This window comes from Lepidochelys kempii, chromosome 1 (genome assembly GCF_965140265.1).
Source record: "Lepidochelys kempii isolate rLepKem1 chromosome 1, rLepKem1.hap2, whole genome shotgun sequence".
In the NCBI taxonomy this organism is placed as follows: domain Eukaryota; kingdom Metazoa; phylum Chordata; order Testudines; family Cheloniidae; genus Lepidochelys; species Lepidochelys kempii.
Genome location: NC_133256.1, coordinates 222,071,394 through 222,091,034, shown reverse-complemented (window position 1 = coordinate 222,091,034; position 19,641 = coordinate 222,071,394). Strand labels below are relative to the sequence as shown.

The following is a 19,641-nucleotide window of genomic DNA, read 5'->3' as shown; positions in this document are numbered from 1 at the left end:
CCCAACCCGGCAGCGGGCAAGGAAGGAGCCGGAGCGGGGCCATGTCCCGCGCGGAGCCGGCTGGGGCTGGGGCTGGGGCTGGGGCTGGGGCGGACGGGGAGGGGGACGAGGAGGAGGAGGTGGTGCGGATCCGGCTGGGGGACAGGTGCTACCCGGTCTGCAAGAGGAAGCTGATCGAGCAGAGCGACTATTTCCGCGCCCTGTTCCGCTCGGGCATGCGGGAGGCAGGGCAGGGGCAGGAGGAGCAGCAGCTGCGCGGGGGGCTCAGCGCCCTGGGGCTGGAGCTGGTGCTGGACTTCATCAACACCTCGTGCCTGGCCCGGCTGGAGCAGGAGGAGGGCGGCGAGCAGGAGCCCCCTCTGCTGGAGGAGCTGATCGAGGCCGCCTCCTACCTGCAGGTCACCCCGCTGCTGCGCCTGCTCCTCTCCCAGGTGAGGCTGGGCAACTGCCTGGAGCTGCACCGCCTGGCCCAGGTCTATGGCCTGCAGGACCTGCAGGACGCCTGCCTGGACTTCATGGCTGCCCATTACCATCAGGTGCTGCGGAGACCTGAGGCCCGCCCCCACCTGCTCCTGCCCAGCGCCCTCCGGCAGCAGCTGATGGAGAGGCGGATGAAGGGCACCGCCACCCTCCTGGCTATCGGAGACTTTGTGGGTGCCTCCTCTCTGGGCCTGGCCCCGCGCCGCCACCTGCAAGAGCAAGCCCCTTGGTCTATGCTGAGGTATGATGAGGTGGCCCAGAGGTGGCTGCCCTTGGCCAACAACCTGCCCCTGGATCTCGTGAACGTCCGAGGCTACGGGTCGGCGATGCTGGACAACTACCTGTTTGTCATCGGGGGCTATAGGATCACCAGTCAAGAGATATCGGCTGCCCACTGTTATAACCCCTGCATAAATGAATGGAGTCAGATGGCTTCAATGAACCAAAAGAGGTAAACCCCCACATGGTGCATTACCAAGATATATCCTATTGAGTGTGAGTCTCATCAACATCTACACAAGGTGTAGGGCCTGATTCACCACGGCCCTGCTCCTTGTGGAGTCAACTCCATCAGTGTTAAGCAGTGCTTGACTCTTCCCTTCTCTTCCTTTTTGCTGGTGTTAATGACAGTACCCAAGGAGCAGAGGGGTGATGAATCAGGCCTCTAGGGTCCAGTAGGCTTTGGAGTCTCCAAATATCTGTCTTTGTTTAAAACAGAAATTCTTGGTAAAATAATGAAGGTAAAAGTCTTCTCCCAGACTCTGCATGGCGCCTTTTGGCTCAGTAATCTGGACTTCTTACACACATAGAAATCCCATTGGCATCAATGGCATGCATGTATGGAGTGCAGAACGTCAGAGTCCAAATCCACCAAACAGAGTATTATTTGTATCGCGGTAGTTAGACGTTGTGCTAGGCACTGTATGCGCATGCTATAAAACCGGTCCCTGCCCCAGAGAGCTTATCATTTCGTATACCTGGGGAAAATTTGTTTTTCCAGAAATTGATTCCTTCCATCATCAACCCCCTCTTCCTGCTTCTTATATTGTTTTTAAAAGCTGATGAAGTAGCTTTTGTAGTATAATTGTATTATAATTGTCAGTGGAAGTGGCCCATGTAACTCAAAAAGAACAGGAATACTTCTGGCACCTCAGAGACTAACAAAATTATTTATTTGAGCATAAGCTTTCGTGGGCTACAGCCCACTTCATTGGATGCACAGAATGGAACATATAGTAAGAAGATACAGATATAGATACATATGCATACAGAGAACATGAAAAGGTGGAGTAAGAGGCTAATTAATTAAAATGAGCTATTATCAGCAGGAGAAAAAAACTTTTGTAGTGATAATCAAGGTGGCCCATTTAGACAGTTGACAAGAAGATGTGAGGTTACTTAACGTGGGGAAATAGATTCAATATGTGTAATGACCCAGCCACTCCCAGTCTCTATTCAAACCCAAGTTAATGGTATCTAGTTTGCATATTAATTCAAGCTCAGCAGTTTCTCATTGGAGTCCATTTTTGAAGCTTTTCTATTGCAAAATTGCCACCTTTAAATCTGTTACTAAGTGGCCAGAGAGGTTGAAGAGTTCTCTTACCTGTTTTTTAAATGTTATGATTCCTGATGTCAGATTTGTGTCCATTTATTCTTTTGCATAGAGACTGTCCGGTTTGCCCAATGTACAGGGCAGAGGGGCATTGCTGGCACATGATGGCATATATCACATTGGTAGATGTGCAGGTGAACGAACCCCTGATGGCGTGGCTAATGTGATTAGGTCCCATGATGGTGTCACTTGAATAAATATGTGGACAGAGTTGGCATCGGACTTTGTTGCAAGGATAGGTTCCTGGGTTAGAGTTTTTGGTGTGTGGTTGCTGGAGAGTATTTGCTTCAGGTTGGGGGACTGTCGGTAAGCGAGGACTGGTCTGTCTCCCAAGATCTGAGAGAGTGAGGGATCATTTTTCAGTATAGGTTGTAGATCTTTGATGATGCGCTGGAGAGGTTTTAGTTGGGGGCTGAAGGTGACAGTGGCGTTCTGTTATTTTCTTTGTTGGGCCTGTCCTGTAGTAGGTGACTTCAGGGTACTCTTCTAGCTTTGTCAATCTGTTTTTTCACTTCAGCAGGTGGGTATTGTAGTTTTAAGAATTTAGCCTCTTACTCCACCCTTTCATATTCTCTGTATGTGTATATATATGTGTGTGTGCATATATACGCATGCACATACATACAATCTTACTATATGTTCCATTCTATGCATCTGATGAAGTGGGCTGTAGCCCACGAAAGCTTATGCTCAAATAAATTTGTTAGTCTCTAAGGTGCCACAAGTATTCCTTTTCTTTTTGCAGATACAGACTAACACGGCTTCTACTCTGAAACCATGTAACTCAGTATTTTTTGGGATTAGTTTTTTATTGATTTTTTTCATAAAGTAATTGATAATGACAATTAGAAAAAAGGTAAACGTTTTACAGCTTGTATATGTTTCCAGCTGGTGCATGCTTCAAAGCATTATCAATAGAATTATGCAATTACACTATTTTACAAGTTGTTAAAGCTGCAAGACTAGACAAAACTAAGGAAGTTTGGGTTTTCTTTTTTAAATTCTTATTATAAAACTGAATATATTTATTGAATACATACATTCTCAACATTCGTCTTTTTAAAAAACAAAACAGTTACAGCAAAAACAGCTGATCTCTTAAAATTTGGCATGTAAATAGTCCTCATTGAGTTTTTGAAAACTAGAAGATTTTAATAGGCCCTGATTCTGCATTCTCATCTTTGCAGGTAGACTTCTGTGAATGTGCAAAACACTTGACTTCAGTGGAATTCTGCATAGGCATAAGGGTCAACCCATGCAGTGTCTCATTGAAGTCAATACCTGAGCATGGATCCTACATTGATCAAATTGCAGGACTGGAGCCTTTAGTTGTAAGATGAGCGTGACAGGAGTGATTTACTACATCCTATGCTTCTGCTGCATAACAAGTGTGTGCTTTTCAAAACAAGATCTTTTGTGTTTTTTCACCTGCACCTTCCCACTCCTGACCAGCTCTCCTCCCCTGCCACCCTTTTTTAATTCATTGTATCTGAAATGATTTAATGTATGTATTATCCTTAAATTGCTATATACATCTACGGTGCTGTAGAAATAATGCATGGTAACTTGAACACAGATTTTTGAGCTATGTGCCCCTGACTGAAAAGGGTCATCTTAGAAGTTTGAAATCATCCACAAGTGCTGATACCTCTCCCCTGACTAGAGAAAGTCTGTGGGAGTAGAAGGCATTTAGTATCTTGCTGGATATAACATTCATGCTTATGTGGATCCAGGAGTGCGGGGACAATTTTTATAGTGGGGGTGCTGATCATGGAAACCATGTATATGGTGTTTGTTATTACTACATCAGGCCGGGGGGGGGGGCAGCAGCACCCCTAATTCCAGGATCACTGCATGGATCAGGCCCTGCAGGCATCCCTTTTTCTCTTTCCTCTGCCTCTTTGAGTGGGGAACTAATCCCAAGACTAACCCCTTATCCTCGTGACCTAGAGAGAAGTTGATCCCTAGTCTTCTAAGTATTTACAAGAAGCAAATTTGCTTCTGACAAACATGCATTGGTGCTGTATATTCTTTCTTTTTCATCTTTAAAATGCCTAAGTGCAGAAATATTAAGCCTGTGCAAATTAAAATGTTTAAAAAGTCAGGAAATGCAAAATTAAAGGTTCGTGCAGCAGCAGCAAGTTGGACATGTTGCATATATGTAGTGTATTTTTCTCTTCCCATTTTCCTTGTTTGTTGTATAAGATAATACAGGTAAACCTGACAATCTGATTATCTAAATTTTGGGTTATCCCAAATTAGTTTGTGAAATTGATATTATGATAAAGTTTCAGATGTCCCTGAGTCATGTGCATAGTCAGAGTTTACTTGTAATTTACTCTTGTTTAATGTATATCACAAACTATAAAGGATGTGCAACATGCCTAAGTCAATATTGCTGTAGGGACTCTAAAGCATGCATTTCTTGAGACTTTAAAAGAAATGGTGATATCTTAATATTGTGTTAACATCATTTTTCTTTTTTTCACTCCATGAGAGAAATGACACTGGATAAAAATGTAGATTTTTTTTTAAAAAGAGTGCTTAAAGTTAGGGTCCTAAACCCATCTTTAGGCTCCTCAGTAAGTGGCCTTGCTTTCAAAAGTGCCCAGCACTCTGTGCCCTGATCTACACTGAGGGGGGATCGATCTAAGTTATGCAACTTCAGCTATGTGAATAACGTAGCTGAAGTCGACGTACTTAGACCTACTCACTGCAGTGTCTTCACTACGATAAGTCAACTGCTGCCACTCCCCCATCGACTCTGCTGCGCCTCTCATGGCAGTGGAGTACAGGAGTCGACGGGAGAGTGCTTGGGGGTCGCTTTATCGTGTCTAGACCAGACGCTATAAATCAACCCCCTCTGGATCGATCGCCGCCTGCCGATCTGGCGGGTAGCGTAGACATGCCCTGTGACTTCAGGCCACTTATTTAGGTGCCTAAGAATGGATTTAGGCACCTAACTTTAGGCACCTTTAAAAACAAAAAAAAAATCTTAGCTCTATTCTCTTATCAGATTCTGCAGAAGCAATCCTACTCTAATGTGAATGCATTGATTGATTGGCCTTTGGCACCATAAAATATAAGCAAACACATGGACATCTTATATCAATGAAACATACAAGAAAGTACAAGTATTACAACATAAAAGGCCCAACAATGAATCCACTCTCCCGCCTCAAAAACTCCCATCCTAGTTATGAATCAAGCAGGCAAGCTTTTGAAAGCCTGACTCTTCTCTCTTTGTAGCTTGCTTGCTTGACTTTTTTATGGGATTTATTGCCAGAGAATTTTAGCATTTTATAAGCATTAATGAATGAAGCATCAGAGACATTATCCTTACAATAACCCTGTGAGTAATGGGGAGTATTATTATCCTTATTTTACAAATGTGGAACTGGAGTACGTAGATTTAAGTGACTTGATCAAAATCACAAAAGAAATCTGTGGCAGAAGCAGGAATAAATCCCAGCTCTCCAAGGTCTCATCAAGTTCTTAAACCAAAGACCATTCTTCCTATTCCAGAGGGCCCTGTCTCATTCACTATGCATCATCCAACTTCTGCATTGAAATCTGGCAGGGGCACTGCTGAAAATAGTGTGTTTGCCATGCAAACTAAGACCACATCATAGGACTCTCAACATGTGGGCCCTTCCCTGACGATGTCTTGCTGCTAGCTGTGGAGAGTTTCACCCCAGGAACTAATTACAAGAGTAATCCTGCAGATCATAATCCCTGCTTTGTCGTCTCTATTCTCTTGAGATCCTGGATTCTCAACAACCTGAGACAATTCTACAGAAGTGCTTCTGCCTCTTGGGTATATAGTGGCAGCCAGTGAACATGCAACACTCTGACCAAACAGTCATGGAGAGCGGGGAATTGTTGCCCAGGGGACTCTTTCAAAGGTCTGTTTTTACAAAACATGCCCTGCGGTGTTTAATGCCTGCATAGAGTAGATCGGGCTTGTGGTATTGAAGTCTCATGTACTTTACAACATCCCCTATACACTTGTCTTTTTAATCACGTCTGAAGATGTGTGCCATGCGTCAGAATGGAATAGCAGTTGAACGGTCCCACCTCTAAATGGAGGACTGTATAACAAACGTGCAGACACTGCCTCAGCCAAATCAGTCCTAGAACTTTATGACATTTATGCTACATAGAGAGATGCTGCAATAAGAGTATGGTTCATTTGTACATTATATTTTAGTGTGTTACTCCTGGGGGAATTCTGTGCAAAAAATTTAAAAATTGAGCACCAAAAAGTTAAATTCTGTGCACAATATTTTAAAATTCTGCATATTTTATTTGTCAAAATAACACAATGTAGTCACTCTGGTTTCAGTTATTTCAGTAATTTATTTAAACTACACTACAGTGGGTGGAGAATGGGAGTGGGGAGCATTGGAGGAAATCCCCAAACCCCCTTGCTTAATAGTAATTTAGGTAGGGATGACGCTTGATTTCTAGTTATTAGTCAACAAATATATGCAGCCATATGCTCAGTGTTACATCATAGGCAAGAGAAAGTGAAGAGAAAGTGAGGGCTGGGGAATCAAACTCACAATTTGTAATGGCTGCTGACCATCTCCAGAAATGTTAGTAGCAAACAGTTCATGGATACATTTTGATGATAGGAAATTTTTTCAGTCCAAAAATTTAGACCAGTTCTAATCACAAAAGCACCATAAACATTTATAAGGCCAAACTGTCCCTTATTCCCCTCTGGCAATGTGAAGGAGCCTTAAAACTTTTACACCTGTTTTATACTCCTGAGGAATTCACAAAGACAATGGGAAAAATTCACTAAGCAGGCAGGCTGCTACATTCTGCTGTGCCTGAGGGGACAGAGTCTGCTCCACGCCTATCTCCTCAGAAACACCCTGAAGCCCTGCCCCATCACGCCAAGCGTGCTGCAGTAGCGAGCGAAAGGGATAGAATGTCTCTCCTTCTCTTTCTTTCGTATGACTGCCCAGCCTGCCCTCCCGGTGGTGATTTATGTTTCTACAGGCTGCTCCAAGCCAACCTGCCTGTGCTGCTGGGGAGGGGCGCATGACCGCTCTTGCAGCTTCCCTGAGCTTTTCTGTCAGAAGTCATTTTTCTGCAGGGAAGCAAAGAAATCTGCAGGGGACATGAATTCTGTATATGTGCAGTGATGCAGAATCCCCCCCGGGGTAGTGTGTGGAGTCTTAATCAAATAAACAGGCCATTTGCTCAGCATGCTTCCAAGGAAGGGCAGTCGCATGTTCTTCTGTTGATGGGAGCTTGGATCAATTGGTACTATAATACTCCATGGATCAATGTTGCATACACTGAGGCAGGGTTCCTGAACCCATTGAAGTTGGTGGTTTGACTCTAATTGACTTTTTGATGTGCCCTGCATTTGGTCCCAAGTGAGCTGAAATACTTCATGGCCAAAAGAAGTGAGTTGAGGAGTAAGTTAATTCATTGTGCTGAGTGGCTACTAATAAAAGGATTGCCCTGCCCTTAAAAATGTCCTGGATTTTATAATGAGGTCCTAAAGATTATTGTAATTCCAGTCCGGTTTATAGCTGTGATCTAGCCAGCTACTTAAGTGTCTCATCACCACAGTATCAAAGTGCCTCACAATCAGTAATAGGTGTTGAGAAGATAAAAATCTGTGTGTGGTAGAGCAGTGTTATCCCCATTTTACAGATGAGAACTGATGCACAGGGCAGGTTAAGTGGCTTGCTAAGTGTCATGCGGGAAGTTTGTGGCGGAGTTTAACCCAGTCTCTTGACTGCCAGTCTAGGGCGGGGCCCTGTTCACTAGATCATACTTGCTATCTCTGTAGTTACTTTGTTCAACAAGCACTGTTGTACTGAAACATCATCTCTCTAGAACTGGCTTGAGTGTTATGAGCGGGGATCCTAGAAAACCATTTGCCACAGAAAAACATGGAATTTGCATTTTTTCAGACAATTTTTAGTTTTTACATTTTGTGAAACAATAAAAACATACGTGAATTAAATTTTACTGAAAGTATCAGTGTCACTTATTCAGTGTGAACAACCTCCTCCTCTTGTGGTTGGTTTTTGAATGTGTTTTAAATTTCTGGTGGAACCCCGTTTATCCAATCTAATTGGGACCGGGGCCGGATTGGATAATCAAAAAATCAGATTATCAGGAGAACTGGAAAAGAGCTTTCTATCCCTTATTTTAAGATGGGGGAGGAGCTGACTGCCCAAGCTCTGTTCCTGTCAGCCCCAGGCAGCTAGTGGCTCGGTTAATACTGAGAGCCAGACACTGGAAGCTCGGATAACTGAGGTTCTACTGTGTATCAATAAAACATTGTGTTCAACTGATAACTATATATATGGTGGCTAGGGAAACTAAAATTCATTGTTTCTTTTTAATCACAGAAAAATGTGGATGGGGGGGGTATCAGAGAATTTTGGCTTTTTTATGACAGAAAACTAGGATCCCTGGTTATGAGGAAGTAACTTCTCACGGTAAGTCATGCTCTTGGGGCCCAGTGGAGTTAGAGAGAAAAAGCACTACCTCTGAAAGAGAGAGGGAGATAACAAGGAACTTTAGGGATTATGTAGTGATAAACAGAGTCCTTGTCCCTTTTGTTTTACTTAGTGACACTGCCAAATGAAATTTACTAAATATTATGCCCTTAGAATCCCTGCCTTCTGAGCCATCCTGGACTATATTTGTAATTGTTATTTTGCTCCAAAATGAGTGATGTGTTGTGTTTTTTTCTGGTAGATAATATCCCAGGGTTGGAAGGCCCTTGTAAACAACAGCCTGGGAGCATGCAGATGCTGTACCTGAGCTGCTGCCACCTGCAGGGCTTCCACAGGGAGACAAGAGCTGCTCCTGGTGAAATCACAGAGGATTAGGAGACGTTCAGGCTGCCTCCTGAAGAGATCTCCTCTTCCCCACTTCCATCCCCTCACTCCCAGTTCCTGTGTGTCGGGAATTACTGCAAACACTTCCACTTTAAAAGCCTTTAGGCCAGATTCATCCCAGGCATATCTCTTGCTGTGCCAAGGCTCCAATGGAGGATGCAATACATGAGAAAGATCCAAAATGAAAGGTAGAAACAAACTACAGTGTACTTTCAGTCATCCGAATGTCATGGGGGACATGGATTTTGTCTGGATAATCAAGAGGGTAAGAGCTATTCAGTAACAGGATTGCCTCCCCTTCAGCTGCGGGCTTGTCCTACTCTTCCTCACAGTCCTGGCGGGGGGTTTCCTGTGCTGCGGGAGGGCCGGTGACACCTGATTCCTGCAGGCGCAAGGTGCGGGGTGGAGCAGAGACCGTCACCAGGATTCTGCTCTGTCCCACTTAGACCACAACCTTCCTTGTTCCTGCAGAGATTGGGTGTCACTGGTAGTGCAGGAAGCCCTCTGCAGCTCCACTATCATGGATCTGCTCAATCGCTCCCATCACAGCAAGACCACAGAGGGCCATTCAGCATCAGGGTGGCCTCCCCCACAGCTGAGGGCTCGTCCTCCTCCCAGTCCTGTCGCGGGGGGGGGGCGGTCTCTGCTCTATTACCCAAACCTCTGTATTAGCCATTAGCATGAGAGACATGGGGGGCAAAGAAGGGATTGGACAAGAGGATTTTGGGCATAAATGGAGATATACTGTACTCATGCAGGAAACCTAAAATGGGGTGGGATTTATTCCTGTAGCGTAAATGCCTCTTCCTGTAATCACACTTTCATGAGTCTCTATCGCTGATGTAAATAGTTTTCAGCTATAAAAATAAGGAGGCAACAAATTTGTGTGGAACCTTGGGATTAAAATGTGTGACATCCAAATGAGGGGCATTTGAAAGGTATGATTCCTGGTGTAACTCCTTTGAAGTCAGTGGAGTTACATCAGGAATGGATTTGACCCAATACTGAACTCAGTGGTTCCCAAACAGTGGTCCATGGAACACTGGCTAGTGGTTATGGGAAGGTGGTTTGTTGTATGGTGCTTGCTTTCCTTGTTTCTAGCTGCTGAAGCACATTAAAAAAAGATTAAAAAGGCATTAAATACTTTCCTAACGTTAGTTTTCCATAAAAGCAATTGCTGTAATTGGCGCACAAAGGCAAGTGGTTGTTCAAGGCAATCTCTCTATTAAGTTAGGGTCCAAGCGTTGACAAAGTATGGTCAGTGCCTGTGAGTAAAATAAATATTTTAGTTAGTGCTGTAGGTAGATTTCCCGTATTTGAGGGGTATGCTCTGAACATCATGTTAACCAATGCTGAAATCAGATATGTAATCTGAACACTTTAACATGAATATATGACGGGAACCCCTTCTAGGCTAATAGGAGTTGAAGGTTGTGCCATACGTCATTCACAAAGTAACCTTCCCTAGATTTGCAACAAGGCCTCCAGTTATACAGATGCCATCAGACAAATGTGATATTAATGATCTCCCTACAACTAAAGCAGCAAGGGGCCACATTTTCTTGTGATTAGAGCAGCTAAGTCTGACTAAGAAGACATGAGTTCTATTCCATTATGACCCCGTGACCTTGGATTATTCATTTGTCTTCTCTGTATCTTAGCTTTCTTCATCTGAAAAATGGTGTTAATACCCAACTTTGCAAAGTGCCTTGTGGCCGTCAGGTGAAAGACATTGTATATGCCCAAGTTAATTAATTTTATAAGACCAGAGCTCTGCTCCTGCCCCTCTATAACACACAGACAAACACATTGTAGACTTGCTAACATTTTAGTAATTTTAAAGGATATGCTTAATTTCTAAAATGTACTTATAGTCAACCTACAGTTCCTCAGATATGGAACTCCAGTAATGCATATGTGTGTCTATTCTTTTTCTTCCTGCTATAGCTTTTAAAATAGGTACTCCTCTTTGAAACTCGAATGTTTTTGCAAGTAATTGCTCTCATTTCATACCCATTATTGCCACTTAAGTCCAGATTCTTTAAACTGGAAAACATAATGACTGTAGACTCGAGACATGCAGAGTGACTTAATAATAAACGACAGCACAAACAGAATCAAAAGCAAATAATTCTTTCAGAGAAGCATTTTAGTTTCCAGAGCCGTCTCAGGATTACAAGAACAAAATGATCCTACCTAGAAGGAGACTTCCTTCCTCCCCCCCTTTTCACTTCCCCAAATATATTTAATACAAAAAATTGCAGGGCAGTCTGCTGCCAGACAGCATTCATTTTGTTCAGACAAAACCATGCATATCTACTAAGGCAGTATTCTTACAGGCTTGTATTAACCTCATGCTCGCACTGAGTGGAACTCGCCTTTCGGTGTACAGGACAGCACATAGCTAATGCACCACTAAAGCCTTTACGGGCTTGAATGGGATATTGCATTGGCCTTATGCTGGTCCAGTGCACAGAGATAAATTTCACCCATTGAATTTATTAGGAGAATTGCCTGAGTAAAATTTGCTGGATCTGGCTCAGAACAAGTTGTGCTGAAGGAGCAATTTTATTATCCATTGATCCCATTCTGGATCTCTTTCCCATCTTGCTCCTTTGCTTCAGTTTTTATGTGTCTTCCTATCTCCCCTTTTTTCTGGTCTTTGGAATGTTTCTCCATGCTTTTTTTTTTTTTAGAGGCACAAGTTGCAAAGTGATACCACAATCACTGGAAAGTTTCCCTTTGCAGCCTGTGAAATATACAGGACACAGTGGATTAAATTGGGAGGGGAAAACATAGAACTTTGAAACTGTTACCCCAAAAACAGATTATTGGTATATTGAGCTCAGCATCCTGTGTTAATCTGTGGTTTCAGAAGAAGGTGTGAAAATATCTAGCCCTTGACTGATGGGAAGAATACCAAAATGTGTTACTTTCAGGGTGATTGTGGTGGTGAAAGTAAAGAGAGAAATATAGAGAGGAGATATTCATCTTCGTCTTCTGCAGGGTGTCATTCACCCTGTAGTAAAATAAACACCTATTGAGACACTATCACAGACCAGGGACAGTGCTCAATTTCAGGTATTAATCTGCTTTTGCATGAAACTCCAGGAACTGTGACTGGAATAAGGGGTGTGTGTGTGTGTGCTTCATAACAGAATACGCACACATAAAACACAACACAGCTAGAACAGATTACTCTGCTGAATAGCTACATTTAAACTGTATTGATTTGAAATCTAAGTATAAAATGTTAAAAAAGCTCATCATTATTATTTTTTCCTATGTGTCCTCAGTGTGCTCAACCGTCTACAAATATAAAGGACACAGTTCCTCTCCCAATGAGCTTACAATCTATTTTGGACACAGACAAAACAGTTTACACTATAATATACTGGCTGATGGTATAAGTGATGATGATATCTTGGAACCTTCATAAAAATAATGTCCTTTCCTTTCTTTGTTTTTTCTTTCTCATGATAGCTATTTCATTACTCCAATGTGTGTCTTCTAGGTCCAATTTTAAGCTTTTGGCTGTAAATGGGAAGCTCTATGCCATTGGTGGTCAGTCCCTTTCCAATGTGGAGTGTTACAGCCCAGAGCACGACTGGTGGAATTTTGTGGCATCTATGCCAAACCCTCTTGCAGAATTCTCAGCTTGTGAATGCAAGGGCAAAATTTATGTTGTTGGGGGATATACTACAAGAGGTAAGACACATTTCTTTTAAACCCTATTGTTTTTAAAGACCACAACCAATTTGTTCAAGACCAAAATTTAATCTGCCTTTAAAGATGAAGTGGAAAGCTCTAAAAATAAATACTGAAAATAACCTAAGAGTAAACACTTGGATAGAAAATAATTGACAGCCAAAAATTACAAACCAGGGTGCCTGTAGTTAAAGTGGCCTGGCTTCTAAAGGAATTACATATGCTCGGCACCTCTGCAAATCCTAAAGCACTTCAAGACATGCAAATCAGTCTTCTCCTTTTTAGGGGTTTAGTGGTTGCAGATGAAACAAAGGTCTCAGCAGCTAAAACCTTTTGTTTTCTTTTAAAATAGCTTCCTTATTGTAATGTATTCTCTTAGCGATCTAAGATCGCAAACAAGCTTTTTCATTTAAAAAATAAAATAAAAGCACTTCAGTTCACCTTTTAACTGTTACAAGCTGGTGTTTCTATTGCTCTGACAAGAAAATAAACAGAAATAGCCATCGTTTTTATGTGATACAGTTAAATAGAAACCTGCTTTCTTCCGTCACTGCTCTAGTCTCCCATTGTGGTGCAGTGTTCCTGTACCTTGTAATGACAAAAGCAGAGCTGTGTGCATTCCTGCTGACGTGATCAGTGACTGTGGTGCATGGATGGGGAAGAAATAAAAAGGAAACACTGGTTGCATCTACTCTATTAGAACTGTTAGTCTGTATCAGGAAAAACAGAGAGTCAAGTCAACAGTTGACAAGAAGGGAGGAAAAATCACTTTTGTAGTGCTAATGAGTTCAGTGTAATCAAGGTGGCCCATTTCAAACAGTTGACAAGAAGGTGTGAGTATCAGCAGGGGGAAAATTATTTTTTGTAGTGACCCATCCACTCCCGATCTTTATGCAGGCCTAATTAGATGGTGTCCAGTTTGCAAATTAATTCCAGTTCTGCAGTTTCTCGTTGGAGTCTGGTTTTGATAGCCCGCTTCCACCTTAATTCAATTGGCTCATTAGCACTGACCCCCCACTTGGTAAGACAACTCCCATCTTTTTATATGTTGTGTATTTATACCTCTACTGTATTTTCCACTCCATGCATCTGATGAAGTGGGTTTTAGCCCACAAAAGCTTATGCCCAAATAAATTTGTTAGCCTCTATGGTGCCACAAGGACTCCCTTGTTGTCGTTTCTATTAGAACTGTGGAGGAAAACAAATATACTTAGCTCTTCTCTATTTGTCCACATTATAGTTTTCCACAGCACCATTCACTGTAATGTCTCGGTGCTTTACAAGTAAATTAAACTGCATGGTAAGGTCTAGGGGACTTCATGGAGTTTTCTGCTTTCCCTCCCTTCCCCCCAGTTACAGGATGCATTGGCTGAGATCTGAGAATATCTTCTGCAGGGGGAAGTGGAGCAATTTTCAAGTATCAGTCAGTGATCAAAGATTAAAAAGAAACACACAAGCTAACACGTAGGAATTATTCAACTAAGCCCCCAGCTCCCTTCATACCACTTGGATCATGTAATCAGTGTGCCAAAAGTGTTTTAAATCTTACTCTCCGCAAAAGAAAAAAGTGATCAGAGACTCCAGTCTGAAAAAGGAAAAGATTGTCAATCTAACACTTCCTTGTAAATAAGAGAACACATGACAAGCAGGGTTGGAAGACACATTGATTATTTAGAACCAGTGTGAACAACAGATAGTATTACAGATTGTCTGATTGACATATGATAGTCCTCTACTGATGTGTTTGGGTTTTTGCATAAACATCTCTCCTTTTTTTCAGACAGGAATATGAACATTTTGCAGTACTGTCCCATCTCTGACTGCTGGACCAACTTTGAGCTGTGTGATGTCCACATTCGCAAACAGCAGATGCTCTCTGTTGAGGAAACCATCTACCTGGTAGGGGGTTGTATTCATGAACTGGGACCTAACCAAAAATCCAGCCAAAGTGAGGACATGTTAACAGTGCAGTCTTACAACATTGCTACCAGAGAATGGCTCTACCTCAAGGAGAACACGTCCAAATCAGGTCTCAACTTGACTTGTACTCTCCATAATGATGGGATCTATATAATGAGCAGAGATATTACGCCATCTACAAGCTTGGAACACCGGATTTTTCTTAAGTATAATATTTTTTCAGACAGTTGGGAGTCACTGAGACGCTTTCCGGCCTTTGGACAAAACATGTTGGTCTGCTCTGTATATTTGCCCAATATGATAGAAGTGTAATTACACCATTTTCCCCCCTTTCACTTAATGAGTCCTTTTTGGAAAAAATAAATTATTTTCATTTCTGAATGGGACATGGTCACATAGCTGATGCATAAAATATTGGTTCTGTTTTAAAAAAAGAAAAAAAAGAAAAAAGGTTACAAAACTCAATATTAATAGAGAGATTTTCAGGATTTTTGAAAATTTCAACTACTTTTTGTTGTTGTCTTCAGTTTAAATGATGCCAAGCAGTGTGTGCAATCCAGATACAACAGCACTGTGTTGGTACCTGTTATAGGTATCATAAAGTGAAACTGATCAGTCTGGTTTTACAGCCCCATTTTAATGAAATTCAAAAGATAAAAAAAGCAGGATACATGGTAAAAAGGAAAATAGCCTTTCAAAATTATTTCTGTTTTAATAAACTAAGAGAAGTATCAAAGATAAGGAATTATTTTTAAATATGGGTTTTGGTCTGGCAATATCCTGCTAGATACACAAAGTATGAGATGATTTGTACCTTAATATTTTTATCTTTTCTGCAGTAATGGTGTGTGGGAGATTTTCAAAAGGCATAAATGGCCTTTGGGGATTTGAAATCTCCCTATGGTTTCTTATGAAACACCCACATAGTCACTGGGCACATTTGCACAAAGATTTAAAAGAGCTCTTCTGGGTGTTGGATGTTCTTTTAATGTAAGTTGGTGACAGACATTGAACTACTCCCTACATTTTAAAAAAAAAGCACCGATCAGGGGGCACTAAACTCAAAATGGGGAACATCTGCTTAGCTGGAGAAGTGATTTTGAAATTTATTTTTGATTTGTTCAGTTAGCTTCTCCAAATACTCAGCCATTAAGACTAAATTGTAGAAACAAGGGAACGAACTGGGGGGTCAGGTTACGTGGCAGTAGAATGCACATGAGCCCCAGAAGGCTAAGCAGGCTGGCTCCATCCTGGGGTTGGTCAGCCCCATGTACAAAAGGAGTGCAGGGCAGCTCAGAGGTGTGGTGAGGAGAGGTGAACTCATGTAAATGAACTGTCACCTGAGCAGCTCTATGTGAATCCTGGTCCTTTACCTTCCCACCAGATGGTGTTATATGGGTTACTCTAGCCTGTGGTCTATGGTAATCCCTTTTCTGCCCCATAAAGAAGGGGCAAGCAGACATGAGACCTGGACCTCTGACTTTTCATAGGTGTTAATTTGGGGGATTTGGGAAGAGTCACTTTTGGGGTTCCCTTTCTCTCCTCACAGCCCCTCTCAAATTGCGTAGGAGGATTTTTAGTCCAATTGGATCCTCTTCTCTCACTAGTTGACAAGTTCTGAGGGGCCTGTTCAGTCTGTCTGCTTGGGTGGTGTTCACAACTCCTCCCCAGGCAAAGGGGAGAGATTGGACAATCATGAAAGTCTTACACATGACAGGCTCTTGCTTTAGGGGAGACCTAGCTTCCTTTAGGGATCCTACTAGGCATCTGCAGAGCCCATGCCAGAGCTTTCTCACACACAACAGATGCTGCTAGTTCCAGAACTGGGCCACTTATCCTTGTGTGTTCAATGACAGGGGAAGATGGAGAATTCAAGCTTATCCCTTGCAGTGGTTCAGTCAACAGAGAAGCCTCTTTTTTGGGTGGGAGAGAATATGTGCCTGCAGGTTTTATGCCCACAAAAGATGAACTGCCGGCACAAGTCTGACTACAGCAATCAGGAGGTGTACGCAATCAGGGTAGTGCCCGCAGTCCAACTGGATGCACAAACACGTGAGTGGCCATGGTTTTGAAAATGTGACACACAAAGAGCAGCTGCCTCTGTTACACCAGCACAAGCAGGCTAAGCAATCCCATCTACTCCAGGGTAGAAATAAGGTGACTGGAATGGAATCGTTGAATAAAATCCCGGTTTTATATTTTCAAACCACGTAGTTTGTGTCTAAGGGTAGACATGAGCAGGAGGCCGTTACTCCACGACAGCTTGCCCTTACACACATTATTTGATGATTTGTTTGCCTTCAGTTCTCTGCAGTACTAGATTTTTTTTCCCCCCCTAGCATCTCCCAAAGGCACCCCTGATCACCATCAGAACAATACATTGGAGATCTCTTCACTGCGGAGTCAGTCAGTCTGCATTCTGTGGCTCAGTGACTTATGTGCTAAATTGTTTGTGAAGAGCTATCGCTTCCAGATTCACCCCCTGCCCAGAGTAATATCTCTGAATGACAACTTTCAAATCTGGTGTCCATTAATCCAATGATTTCCAACCCAAGCTAGGGTTTTAAGAGCTTTGTTTTGTTTCTTGGGAGTGACTGTTCCTTTCACGGTGGCCTCCTACTATATTGGGTTAATGTACAGTCAACTTTATTATTCTTTTATACCAAATGAAGAAAATCTCTCTCTGCAGGGCCTACTTTCAGTGCTCTGTGATCAGATGACTATTTTCAAGGTCTGGTGAGCCAACAGCGGTGAGTTAGATGGAAATGGTAGCTGAGACAGTAGATGACTGATGGATTTTGGGGAGTATGCAGACATTGGCATCTCTACTACAAATACATCTGAATTGGCACAGGCTTTAACGCAGTGGCGGGCAACCTGGGATCCGTGGACTGCATGCGGTAATCTGATTGCAGGCCGCAAGGCATTTTGCTGATGTTGACCGTCCGCAGGCACCACCCCTGCAACTCCCAGTTCTCGTCAGATCAAATGGCTGGGCAGTGCTGTGATAATGCCATGTGGGACCTTATTGAACGGGGCTGAAATAACCATTGCACAAACCATTTTTTCTTTCAGGGAGGAACTCGTGGTGTGTGGCCCTCCACACCTCAGAGAAGAAATCCTAATGACTGTCCCATTCCAGTCTCCTTTTCTTTCCGTTGCTTTAATTTTCCACATACGGTACCATTTAGCAGCTACTGCCCTTCTAGGCAAGGCAGACTGGGAGAGGGGCTCTTTTCATAGCTCATCAACAAACTGCTTCTTAGTCAGTCAATGGAAATGTTGTTGAGGGATGCAAGACGTTCTGTTACCTCCCTTGGTGGGTAAAACAGTCTTAATTTAAGGGACAATTAAACTTCCATTGAATGGCAGCTATATAAATATACTAAAATGAGAGGCCGTGTGGTCTACTTAATTGAGCACAGGACTGGGAATTCATGAGTCTTAATCCCCGCTCTGCCCCTCACTTACTGTGTGGCCTTGGACAGGTTACTTAGCTCCTTTGTGTCTGTTTTCCCCAATTGCAAACTATGGATAGTAATATCTAACCCACCGGGGTGTTGAAGTTTAATTGATTAAACACTTTGAACATGTAAAGAACTACATACGTGCTTTTATTATTTATTTCATTATTGAAACTGTCTTGTGGGAGGTGTTAGGACAGAAGGCAGCTAGGAATCCCACCTTGCTCTAGATTAGTTATCTTCAGAAGTGTTTACAGTCTCTGTATCTCTTAACAGAATTGTCTTTCCATTTGTCAACTTTTCTTTTATTTACAGAGTGGTTCTTTTTCTTTTCTTCACATAATCAGCTCTAGCTTATCTCAGTTCCCCTGCCCCACCTGCCTTTCATGCTTTAGCCATCCATCCTCAGTATCTCTTCTTGCCCTTCATGTCTAGGTTATTCAGGGTTGTGTACCCAGGCATCAAGCTTTCCTATTCCCTCATGGGCACTGTCCTTGCTTCATGGGCCAGTTCTACTAGATAGTAAAAACTGACGATACAACAGAAGACAGTGTAAAGATCACTGAGACGAAGGCAAAGAAAGATAAGCACACCTATAGTTTCTGCCTTTCAAGGTATGGTCTGTGATTTCAATGTGAAATAAGATTTGGATGATATTTAAGATTGTTTTCTACATAATCTCCCTGGCCAATTTCCATAGCTTTCCCTCCCTGCCTTGCCAGTTGACCTTCCATGTCTGTATTTTCCCTTCTTTGAAGTTTTTGCCTTGCTACATCCATTGTCCCGCCTGTTTTGCTAAAATTACATTATACCAATTTATCAGCCTTTACAAATTGACCATCTGCCGTTCACACTGTGCTGTTCTTACCAATAACCAGGATGAAACAGTGGAGCAGTATGTAGCCCTGGTAGAGCATTTTTATTTCTCTGACTTTGGACTCTTTGCAGAGGAGAGGGCTGCATAGCAGCAAATGTTGCTTTTATCAAATCCTCATTTTAGTGAGAAATGACACAACAGTTATTCAGATGCTGTGAGAAAATTGGTCCTTGTCAGGGGCACAAAACAGAACGGAAGACATAGCATGTAATAACACTCAGCACTCTACATATTCAGAAGCTTCACAAACAGTGATGAATCCTCCCTACCTTCCCTGGTAGGCAGATACATGAAGTAGATGGTGGTATGATCTGGGGCAGCTCTTTAAGGGTAAAGATTGGTGTGGTGAGTTCATAAGGTTACTGCCTTCAGAAAGGAATTCTTGATAGCTGCTTGAGTGTCTGTCCTAGATTTTATTGATTTTGCACTTACAAGGATGACCAAAGGGTGGCTCCCAACACCCACAGTAAGTTTTAGAAACAAAACACAAACCTTAAGGTAGGGAGAGTTCAAACATTTCCCCCTGATATTCTAATTAATGTTGACATTCTGTACATATTGTATGTTTTCTCTCTGATATGCTCGGTGCCTGTTTCAGTGCAAATTATGTTTCTTATCCAAAAGGGGGAGAAGATGTTAGAAAAGGAGTCTGGCCTTTGTGAGACTGTTCTTTCACCACCTTTAAAATTGGTACCTTAATGC

At 42.5% G+C, this 19,641-nt stretch overlaps 1 protein-coding gene across 1 annotated transcript; it reads left to right on the top strand.

Annotated features, from left to right (window-relative positions):
• The first annotated feature begins 41 nt into the window (after positions 1-41).
• KLHL42 (kelch like family member 42) lies at positions 42-17,766 on the top strand. Its single transcript, XM_073315375.1, has 3 exons — positions 42-931; positions 12,485-12,678; positions 14,459-17,766. The coding sequence occupies exons 1-3, from the start codon at positions 42-44 to the stop codon at positions 14,908-14,910; spliced, it is 1,536 nt and encodes a 511-aa protein (XP_073171476.1). The 3' UTR covers positions 14,911-17,766.
• Positions 17,767-19,641: the final 1,875 nt, after the last annotated feature.

Coding starts and splice junctions, on each gene's coding strand:
- KLHL42 (XM_073315375.1), top strand. CDS start 42: ATGTCCCGCGCGGAGCCGGCTGGGGCTGGGGCTGGGGCTGGGGCTGGG. Junction 932..12,484: donor GCTTCAATGAACCAAAAGAG/GTAAACCCCCAC, acceptor TGTGTCTTCTAG/GTCCAATTTTAAGCTTTTGG. Junction 12,679..14,458: donor TGGGGGATATACTACAAGAG/GTAAGACACATT, acceptor CCTTTTTTTCAG/ACAGGAATATGAACATTTTG.